Here is an 11,577-nt window from a genome sequence, read left to right as displayed (position 1 = left end):
TGTAGCCTTGTCACAGTCAGGTCAGCAGGGGGGGTAATGGGACTGTAGCTTTGTCACAGTCAGGTCAGCAGGGGGGGGGTAATGGGACTGTAGCCTTGTCACAGTCAGGTCAGCAGGGGGGGTAATCGAACTGTAGCCTTGTCACAGTCAGGTCAGCAGTTAGGGAATGAGTACATAATAGTATCATGTGAATATATACTGAAGAAAAATAAAAACGCAACATGCAAAAATTTCAACTATTTTACGGAGTTACAGTTCATATAAGGAAATCAGTAAATTAAAAAAAATTAATTAGGCCCTAATCTATGGATTTCACATGACTGTGCAGGGGTGCAGCTCACCCCTTGGGAGCCAGACCCACCCACTGTGCAGTCAATCAGAATTAGTTTTTCCTCATAAAAGTTATTTATTACAGGCAGAAATACTCCTCCGTTTTATCAGCTGTCCAGGTGGCTGGTCTCATACGATCCCGCAGGTGTAGAAGCCGCATGTGGAGGTCCTGGGCTGGCATGGTTACATTTGGTCTACGGTTGTGAGGCCGGTTGGACGTACTGCCAAATTCTCTAAAACGAAGTTGGAGGCGGCTTATGGTAGAGAAAGGAACATTCAATTATCTCTCAACAGCTTTGGAGGACATTCCTGCAGTCAGCATGCCAATTACATAGATATAAGGTAACCTGGCAACCTGGCTGCAGCACTCACATCAGCAGTCACGAAATGCTTTGAAAGACTGATCATGGCTCACATTGACACCATCAACCCAGACACCCTGGAACCACTCCAATTTGCATACCTCCCCAACAGATCCACAGATGATGCAATATCTGTATACAGTGGGGCAAAAAAGTATTTAGTCAGCCACCAATTGTGCAAGTTCTCCCACTTAAAAAGAGGAGAGAGGCCTGTAATTTTCATCATAGGTACACTTCAACTATGACAGACAAAATGAGAGAAAAAAATCCAGAAAATCACATTGTAGGATTTTTAATGAATTTATTTGCAAATTATGGTGGAAAATAAGTATTTGGTCACCTACAAACAAGCAAGATTTCTGGCTCTCACAGACCTGTAACTTCTTCTTTAATAGGCTCCTCTGTCCTCCACTCGTTACCTGTATTAATGGCACCTGTTTGAACTTGTTATCAGTATAAAAGACACCTGTCCACAACCTCAAACAGTCACACTCCAAACTCCACTATGTCCAAGACCAAAGAGCTGTCAAAGGACACCAGAAACAAAATTGTAGACCTGCACCAGGCTGGGAAGACTGCATCTGCAATAGGTAAGCAGCTTGGTTTGAAGAAATCAACTGTGGGAGCAATTATTAGGAAATGGAAGACATACAAGACCACTGATAATCTCCCTCGATCTGGGGCTCCACGCAAGATCTCACCCCGTGGGGTCAAAATGATCACAAGAACGGTGAGCAAAAATCCCAGAACCACACGGGGGGACCTAGTGAATGACCTGCAGAGAGCTGGGACCAAAGTAACAAAGCCTACCATCAGTAACACACTACGCCGCCAGGGACTCAAATCCTGCAGTGCCAGACGTGTCCCCCTGCTTAAGCCAGTACATGTCCAGGCCCGTCTGAAGTTTGCTAGAGAGCATTTGGATGATCCAGAAGAAGATTGGGAGAATGTCATATGGTCAGATGAAACCAAAATATAACTTTTTTGGTAAAAACTCAACTCGTCCTGTTTGGAGCACAAAGAATGCTGAGTTGCATCCAAAGAACACCATACCTACTGTGAAGCATGGGGGTGGAAACATCATGCTTTGGGGCTGTTTTTCTGCAAATGGACCAGGACGACTGATCCGTGTAAAGGAAAGAATGAATGGGGCCATGTATCGTGAGATTTTGAGTGAAAACCTCATTCCATCAGCAAGGGCATTGAAGATGAAACGTGGCTGGTTCTTTCAGCATGACAATGATCCCAAACACACCGCCCGGGCAACGAAGGAGTGGCTTCGTAAGAAGCATTTCAAGGTCCTGGAGTGGCCTAGCCAGTCTCCAGATCTCAACCCCATAGAAAATCTTTGGAGGGAGTTGAAAGTCCGTGTTGCCCAGCAACAGCCCTAAAACATCACTGCTCTAGAGGAGATCTGCATGGAGGAATGGGCCAAAATACCAGCAACAGTGTGTGAAAACCTTGTGAAGACTTACAGAAAACGTTTGACCTCTGTCATTGCCAACAAAGGGTATATAACAAAGTATTGAGATAAACTTTTGTTATTGACCAAATACTTATTTTCCACCATAATTTGCAAATAAATTAATTAAAAATCCTACAATGTGATTTTCTGGATTTTTTTTTCTTATTTTGTCTGTCATAGTTGAAGTGTACCTATGATGAAAATTACAGGCCTCTCTCATCTTTTTAAGTGGGAGAACTTGCACAATTGGTGGCTGACTAAATACTTTTTTGCCCCACTGTATAAGGTAACCTGGCTCCAGCACTCACATCTGCAGTCATGAAATGCTTTGAAAGACTTCGGTGCAGGGACTATGGTGGTCTGCTTGAAACATGTAGGTATTGCAGACTGGGTCAGGGAGAGGTTGAAAATGTCAGTGAAGACACTTGCCAGCTGGCCAGCGCATGCTCTGAGTATGCGTCCTGGTAATCCATCTGACCCCACGGCCTTGCGAATGTGAACCTGTTTAAAGGTCTTATATCGGCTACGGAGAGCGCGATCACAAAGCATCCGGATTAGTGTCCCGCTCTTTGAAAATGGCAGCTCTACCCTTTAGTTCAGTGCGGATGTTGCCTGTAATCCATGGCTTCTGGTTGGGATATGTACGTACGAATATATATACGAATGGTCATTGTGGGGACGATGTCGTCGATGCACTTCTTAATGAAGCCGGTGACTGATGTGGTAAACTCCTCAATTTACCGGTCACTAGGCGCCCGCCTCTGGATGAGCATTTTCTTGTTTGGTTTTGGCCCTATACAGTTCGTTGAATGCGGTCTTAGTGCCAGCATCGGTTTGTGGTGGTAAATAGATAGCTATGAAAAATATAGATGAAAACTCTCTTACCATAGTATGGTCTCAGCTTATCGTGAGGCATTTTAACTCAGGCGAGCAGAACTTTGAGACTTCCTGATATTAAAGATCAGTTGTTGTTAACAAAGAGAAACACTTGAGCGTGTGTGTGTGTGTGTGTGTGTGTGTGTGTGTGTGTGTGTGTGTGTGTGTGTGTGTGTGTGTGTGTGTGTGTGTGTGTGTGTGTGTGTGTGTGTGTGTGTGTGTGTGTGTGTGTGTGTTATAACAACTTAACTGAGCTGTGACTGCCCTCTTGTGGACATAATAGTGAACATCTCACTCCCCAAAAAATCAAGTGTGAACACAATTGAGATTCACCCTTTGTGTAACGTTATTATTGAAATGAAACTGTCCCAAGAAAATGTGCATCTAAAAGTAACCATAACTGGCACGCAGATCGGTGGAAATTGTAAGATAAATTGTAAGCTTCCACAAAATTCAAACTCACGAGCTGCCTATGGTCTTTACTCTTTACTATTACAGCCATTTAAAAAAAAATGTGAACGCGCAAGCGCATATACACATAGGAGGTTCGTTGAATAAACCCCAATGGAAATTAAAAAGGCCAGTCCAACTGAAATCGTTCTGGCGCCTGTTCTGGCACCCTATTTCGTATATATGGTGCCCCGTAGGGTTCTCGTCAGAAGCAGTGCACTACACAGGGAATAGTGTGTCATTCGGGATGTCTCGGTAACATGACACAATACATTTGACTCACACAGACACCTCACTGTGAGCTGTTAGAGCAGGTGCTTCTGGGATTTAAGATCCAGTAGCATGACATTGTTTTTCGTTTTCAATTGATTTCAATTTAGATTGAAACCTCCCATATAAAATAAAGAATACAAATTGATTTTACAATGAGCATTTCATTACAATGTAATTAGATGTAAAGCGCAATGTAAAAAAAAAATGTAATATATTCAGTGTGATGCTTCATTCCAGAGAAGAGCAACCTACTAACTGCCAGTAAACTATGCTTTTTTTCACAAAGTCGAGAAGAGACAAAGGCAGATTTTTTTACGTTTTTTTATATAAATGACATTACATGCACATAATACTGCATGTGCTTATGGTGCAAGCTCTTTCACGCTTGTCGCGCCAGCCCCTGCGCCAGTACACACACACACACAGTCGGCGACAGGACAGTGTCATTATTGACACAAAATGGTTGCGCCATATCGCTGGTGGTACTCGCTCGGAATCGAGGGAGGAGAGGAGGACAGGCGAAAACATAGGAAACCGGCGTATGTCCTTAAATACGATAGTAAGTAAATTCATGCCAGCCAAATGCTTGTTAATATTTTTCTGTCACTCATGAAAAGGGACGGTTAGTTATCCTATGCGGCTGTGAAAATCTTAGGCTACCTCAACCTCTGTGCCAATACAATACATGCAAAGACTGCATATTTCGATACATCGATAGAAAAATCCATTAGTCATTTTCATTTAGCACTAAAAACTGCCAAGACACGCAACATATTTGACATTGAAATAATCAATTATTACATATATGCAATATGTAACTTTTTTGGTGACCTACCAAATTCACATAGAAATGTGAGTTATAGATCTGTCGTTCTCATTGAAAGCAAAGTCTAGGAAGCTGTAGATCTGTTCTATGTGCACTATTTCTATGCTTCCCGTTCTTTAGTTTCGTTTTTGTGTCCTCTACTTTCGGTTTTGTACACTATACTTGCTTCTTTTGTCACATAACCTGAAATTAGGGCGAACTATTCAAATTTTTAGCAGCCAGGAAATGGCGCAGTGATTTCTGCATAGTGCACCTTTAAATCGCCCTACTTTCTGTGTCAGACAGACTTGAGACAACATCAAGGCAGATGTTTTATTTAAATCATGAAAACAGCAGCTAATAACACAACAAAATGCAATTTTGTCTCAGTTTATGTAAGATTTTCTTATGCATTTAAAAAAAAAATCATGCTTTCTCCATCCTTTCTCTAGGCAAAACCCCTCAGGCTTCCCAACAAACTGACATGTCATTGGACCAATGGGGTGTGGTAGTTCATGGCCAGCTAATCCTTAAAACCCGCCTACTGTGTGTCCACTTTCACCTGTGTCAGAAAACCTCTTGAGGAAAAAATACCCACAAAACTCTGCTGAAGTAAATCATCTCAAGTGATTTTGAAGGAAATTACGCCTGAAAATAGATGGAATGGGTTCTGCTGGTGGACAACATTCTGTTGAAACAAGCAAATGATCTCAAGTGATTTGAAGACAATGGTGGAAAATCAAGGAAACAGGTGCTGGTAGTGAATGCCACACCAAACGACCTCCGCATTCCCCTTGAGATGGATGTTCTGCTGGTTCCTTGACATCCGAGGGCTTATTTTCTTCCATGCCCATGGTCCATGTAAAACCAGTAGGTCTCCCGCTCGCCAACCCCATTAGACCAAGAGGACATCCACATAAAGGTCAAAGGGCAACATCGGGGATTACAAGTCTCAGACAGGGTTACATCTTCAAGAGTGTGATTCCAAAACACCTCCAAAACAGAGTCCCACAGCTCTGATCCCTCCCTTCTCTACCTCCGCTGAGAGGAGGTACCAGGCCAGTGCCACAGTTCAGGTCTTTCCCTTCTCTACCCTCGCTGAGAGGAACCTGGTCTTCCCTCCGTCCTCTGAGAAGAGGAACCTAGTCTGTCCTCCCTCCTCTGAGGAACCTGGTCTGTCCTCCCTCCTCTGAGGAACCTGGTCTTCCCTCCCTCCTCTGAGTAGAGGAACCTGGTCTGTCCTCCCTCCTCTGAGAAGAGGAACCTGGTCTTCCCTCCCTCCTCTGAGGAACCTGGTCTGTCCTCCCTCCTCTGAGTAGAGGAACCTGGTCTGTCCTCCCTCCTCTGAGTAGAGGGACCTGGTCTGTTCCTCCCTCCTCTGAGAAGAGAAACCTGGTCTGTCCTCCCTCCTCTGAGTAGAGGAACCTGGTCTATCCTCCCTCCTCTGAGTAGAGGAACCTGGTCTGTCCTCCCTCCTCTGAGTAGAGGGACCTGGTCTGTTCCTCCCTCCTCTGAGTAGAGGAACCTGGTCTGTCCTCCCTCCTCTGAGTAGAGGAACCTGGTCTGTCCTCCCTCCTCTGAGTAGAGGAACCTGGTTTGTTCCTCCCTCCTCTGAGTAGAGGAACCTGGTCTGTCCCTCCCTCCTCTGAGTAGAGGAACCTGGTCTGTCCCTCCCTCCTCTGAGTAGAGGAACCTGGTCTGTCCCTCCCTCCTCTGAGTAGAGGAACCTGGTCTGTCCCTCCCTCCTCTGAGTAGAGGAACCTGGTCTGTCCCTCCCTCCTCTGAGTAGAGGAACCTGGTCTGTCCTCCCTCCTCTGAGGAACCTGGTCTGTCCTCCCTCCTCTGAGAGAAGGAACCTGGTCTGTCCTCCCTCCTCTGAGAAGAGGAACCTGGTCTGTCCTCCCTCCTCTGAGTAGAGGAACCTGATCTGTCCTCCCTCCTCTGAGTAGAGGAACCTGGTCTGTTCCTCCCTCCTCTGAGTAGAGGAACCTGTTCTGTCCTCCCTCCTCTGAGTAGAGGAACCTGGTCTGTCCTCCCTCCTCTGAGTAGAGGACCCTGGTCTGTCCCTCCCTCCTCTGAGTAGAGGAACCTGGTCTGTCCTCCCTCCTCTGAGTAGAGGAACCTGGTCTGTCCTCCCTCCTCTGAGTAGAGGAACCTGGTCTGTCCTCCCTCCTCTGAGTAGAGGAACCTGGTCTGTCCTCCCTCCTCTGAGTAGAGGAACCTGGTCTGTCCCTCCCTCCTCTGAGTAGAGGAACCTGGTCTGTCCCTCCCTCCTCTTTCTCCGAGTAGAGGAACCTGGTCTGTCCTCCCTCCTCTTTCTCTGAGTAGAGGAACCTGGTCTGTCCTCCCTCCTCTTTCTCCGAGTAGAGGAACCTGGTCTGTCCTCCCTCCTCTTTCTCTGAGTAGAGGAACCTGGTCTGTCCTCCCTCCTCTTTCTCCGAGTAGAGGAACCTGGTCTGTCCTCCCTCCTCTGAGTAGAGGAACCTGGTCTGTCCTCCCTCCTCTTTCTCCGAGTAGAGGAACCTGGTCTGTCCTCCCTCCTCTGAGTAGAGGAACCTGGTCTGTCCTCCCTCCTCTTTCTCCGAGTAGAGGAACCTGGTCTGTCCTCCCTCCTCTTTCTCCGAGTAGAGGAACCTGGTCTGTCCTCCCTCCTCTGAGTAGAGGAACCTGGTCTGTCCCTCCCTCCTCTGAGTAGAGGAACCTGGTCTGTCCTCCCTCCTCTTTCTCTGAGTAGAGGAACCTGGTCTGTCCTCCCTCCTCTTTCTCCGAGTAGAGGAACCTGGTCTGTCCTCCCTCCTCTTTCTCTGAGTAGAGGAACCTGGTCTGTCCTCCCTCCTCTTTCTCTGAGTAGAGGAACCTGGTCTGTCCTCCCTCCTCTGAGTAGAGGAACCTGGTCTGTCCTCCCTCCTCTGAGTAGAGGAACCTGGTTTGTTCCTCCCTCCTCTGAGTAGAGGAACCTGGTCTGTCCTCCCTCCTCTGAGTAGAGGAACCTGGTCTGTCCTCCCTCCTCTGAGTAGAGGAACCTGGTCTGTCCTCCCTCCTCTTTCTCTGAGTAGAGGAACCTGGTCTGTCCTCCCTCCTCTTTCTCCGAGTAGAGGAACCTGGTCTGTCCTCCCTCCTCTTTCTCTGAGTAGAGGAACCTGGTCTGTCCTCCCTCCTCTTTCTCTGAGTAGAGGAACCTGGTCTGTCCTCCCTCCTCTTTCTCCGAGTAGAGGAACCTGGTCTGTCCTCCCTCCTCTTTCTCTGAGTAGAGGAACCTGGTCTGTCCTCCCTCCTCTTTCTCTGAGTAGAGGAACCTGGTCTGTCCTCCCTCCTCTTTCTCTGAGTAGAGGAACCTGGTCTGTCCTCCCTCCTCTGTCCGAGAGGAACCAAGAGCCAGAGTCCCACAGTTCAGGTCTCTCTCTTCTCTACTCTCGCTAAGAGAAACCAACTCTCTGCCTCCCTCCCTCCTTCCCCCTGCTGAGAAGAGGAACCAGCGCCACAGTAGCACAGCTCGGTGTCTCCCTCCCTCTGTCTCTGGTTAGAGAGGTCTGGTCTAAGAAGAGGAACCTGGTCTCTCCCTCCCCTTCCCCAGCTGAGGGAGAACTATAGGAGGCACCATGGGGTGTGGCGGCAGCAGGACCGATGCTCTGGAGCCCAGGTGCCTGGACAGCTGGACCAAGGAGACAGAGTCTACCTGGCTGATCAGGACAGATACCGACATCCCCCTCTCTTCAATACAGAGTATGGATATCCTTTCTGAGAACTCATCTGAAAGCTTTGTCTCTGAGAAGACCATCACCGCTGGTAAGACAAGCTCAGATAGATTGTGCGTCCCAATAGTATCTCCTTTCTCCTGAAGTGTACACTTGTTCACTTCTTCCCACAAATCTAAAATAATTAAGATTGCTGGAGGCATGGGCTAGAGGGATGTTCCACCATATTTCTTATACCAGTCATTTCCTTTCAAATCAATGATGGGAAGTGAACAAGTGCACACTTTGAGAGGAGGAAGAGATAATTGGGACACATCCATATAGTCTAAATCCTGGTCTTTGATGTGCTCTTGTCTCATTCCTGTATTAGCAAACCTGATTTGTGGGCTTGATGATTAGTTGAATCTGTTGTGTTATTGCCAAGTGGACAGGTGTTTCCTGTCTGGACAGGTGTTACCTCTCTGGACAGGGGTTTCCTCTCTGGACAGGTGTTTCCTCTCTGGACAGGTGAAACGTCTCTGGACAGGTATTTCCTGTCTGGATAGGAGTTTCCTGTCTGGACAGGAGTTTCCTCTCACACTAAGACAGGTCATATAATCACAGTTGAAATCCCATCGAAATGTTGAAGTGGTGTGATTCATTTGATTCTGAAGTGGTGTGATTCATTTGATTCTGAAGTGGTGTGATTCATTTGATTCTAAAGTGGTGTGATTCATTTGATTCTGAAGTGGTGTGATTCATTTGATTCTAAAGTGGTGTGATTCATTTGATTCTGAAGTGGTGTGATTCATTTGATTCTGAAGTGGTGTGATTCATTTGATTCTGAAGTGGTGTGATTCATTCGATTCTGAAGTGGTGTGATTCATTTGATTCTAAAGTGGTGTGATTCATTTGAGGTTGAAGTGGTGTGATTCATTTGATTCTGAAGTGGTGTGATTCATTTGATTCTGAAGTGGTCAGAAGTGGCCACCTCTGGAGATGAAAGATGAAACGCGACCCGAAGCTTAGGCTATCAACTATTATATGTACCGGGAAAACAGTGTTTATGTTGTGTGACTCAGACTCAGTACCAGGCAGATGTAACTAACATATAAACCCTTATATTTACTGACAATTATTTTTTTTCTCAGCGATATTTAAAAAATGAATGCTGCCCTTTGTATCTCCAATTTCACAAGTTCAGTCATGATTTGTGTTCCCAGTCAGCCATAAGAACATACAACACTAGTATGATAAGGAATATGTTGGTTATGGGTGCCTCTTTACAAAGAACAGAAACCAGAGAAATATCTTGAATCCACTATAATAACCATTAACATGTACACACACCTTTTGTTTTCTTTCAGTTGCAGATTTCTTCGACGACGGCATGACTAGTCCTACCCGGGCCTATCTGAAGGTCTGCTCTGCCATGTCTGAAGCCGGCCTGGATGACGTACAGCCAAATGCAGCCCTTGCAACACTGCCCTCCCAACAGCAGGAGGCGCAGCCCTCGCCTGTTACCACGTGTACAACGTAGGAGCATTCTACGCACAGAGGAAATAGTAAGTCAAGCAACTCTTATCCACAGTTCATGGGTGAATCGCAGAAATATTTTCCTGAATTCTCTTTCACCTTTCTTAAAAATGTCAAGGAAACAGTAAGAGCGTTGAAGGTCCTGCTCCGTGTCACGGTGCCATCACGGTGACACGAAGCAGGTGACCATCACGGTGACACGGACCATCACGGTGACACGGAGCAGGTGACCATCACGGTGACACGGACCATCACGGTGACACGAAGCAGGTGACCATCACGGTGACACGGACCATCACGGTGACACGGAGCAGGTGACCATCACGGTGACACGGAGCAGGTGACCATCACGGTGACACGGACCATCACGTTGACACGGAGCAGGTGACCATCATGGTGACACGAAGCAGGTGACCATCACGGTGACACGGACCATCACGGTGACACGAAGCAGGTGACCATCACGGTGACACGGACCATCACGGTGACACGAAGCAGGTGACCATCACGGTGACACGGACCATCACGGTGACACGGAGCAGGTGACAATCACGGTGACACGGAGCAGGTGACCATCACGGTGACACGGACCATCACGTTGACACGGAGCAGGTGACCATCATGGTGACACGAAGCAGGTGACCATCACGGTGACACGGACCATCACGGTGACACGAAGCAGGTGACCATCACGGTGACACGAAGCAGGTGACCATCACGGTGACACGGAGCAGGTGACCATCACGGTGACACGGACCATCACGGTGACACGAAGCAGGTGACCATCACGGTGACACGAAGCAGGTGACCATCACGGTGACACAGAGCAGGTGACCATCACGGTGACACGGAGCAGGTGACCATCACGGTGACACAGAGCAGGTGACCATCACGGTGACACGGAGCAGGTAACCATCACGGTGACACGGAGCAGGTGACCATCACGGTGACACGGAGCAGGTCAACCATCACGGTGACACGGAGCAGGTGACCATCACGGTGACACGGAGCAGGTGACCATCACGGTGACACAGAGCAGGTGACCATCACGGTGACACGGAGCAGGTAACCATCACGGTGACACGGAGCAGGTCGACCATCACGGTGACACGGAGCATTAGACAGGTGGATAAGACCGGGAAGATCAAGGAAAAATCCCTCACCACCTTTGAGGTCATGAAACCAATGGAAGACCTGAAGGACGTGGCTGGAGGACGTGGCTGGAGGTCGCGGCTGAAGGACGTGGCTGGAGGTCGCGGCTGAAGGACGTGGCTGAAGGACGTGGCTGAAGGATGTGGCTGAAGGACGTGGCTGAAGGACGTGGCTGGAGGACGCTGCTGGAGGACGTGGCTGGAGGACGTGGCTGGAGGACGTGGCTGGAGGTCGTGGCTGGAGGACGTGGCTGGAGGTCGTGGCTGGAGGTCGTGGCTGGAGGTCGTGGCTGGAGGTCGTGGCTGGAGGACGTGGCTGGAAGACGTGGCTGGAGGACGTGGCTGGAGGATGTGATGTGGCTGGAGGTCGTGGCTGGAGGACGTGGCTGGGGGTCGTGGCTGGAGGACGTGGCTGGAGGTCGTGGCTGGAGGTCGTGGCTGGAGGATGTGATGTGGCTGGAGGTCGTGGCTGGAGGACGTGGCTGGAGGTCGTGGCTGGAGGTCGTGGCTGGAGGACGTGGCTGGAGGACGTGATGTGGCTGGAGGTCGTGGCTGGAGGACGTGATGTCCTACTGCTGTCCACTTCATATGTATATACTGTATTCTAGTCATGGTTCATCCTATATAACTACTGCTGTCCACTTCATATGTATAT

General features: G+C 48.3%; 1 protein-coding gene across 1 annotated transcript; it reads left to right on the top strand.

Annotated features, from left to right (window-relative positions):
- Nucleotides 1–7,788: 7,788 nt before the first annotated feature.
- baalcb (BAALC binder of MAP3K1 and KLF4 b) lies at nucleotides 7,789–11,272 on the top strand. Its single transcript, XM_071412501.1, is given in 4 exon segments — nucleotides 7,789–8,347; nucleotides 9,603–9,763; nucleotides 9,765–9,895; nucleotides 10,863–11,272. Coding segments are annotated over 4 exon segments (651 nt in total). The 5' UTR covers nucleotides 7,789–8,160; the 3' UTR covers nucleotides 11,035–11,272.
- Nucleotides 11,273–11,577: the final 305 nt, after the last annotated feature.

Source organism: Salvelinus alpinus, chromosome 8, assembly GCF_045679555.1.
Source record: "Salvelinus alpinus chromosome 8, SLU_Salpinus.1, whole genome shotgun sequence".
NCBI lineage: Eukaryota > Metazoa > Chordata > Actinopteri > Salmoniformes > Salmonidae > Salvelinus > Salvelinus alpinus.
This window is presented reverse-complemented; position numbering and strand designations above follow the sequence as displayed.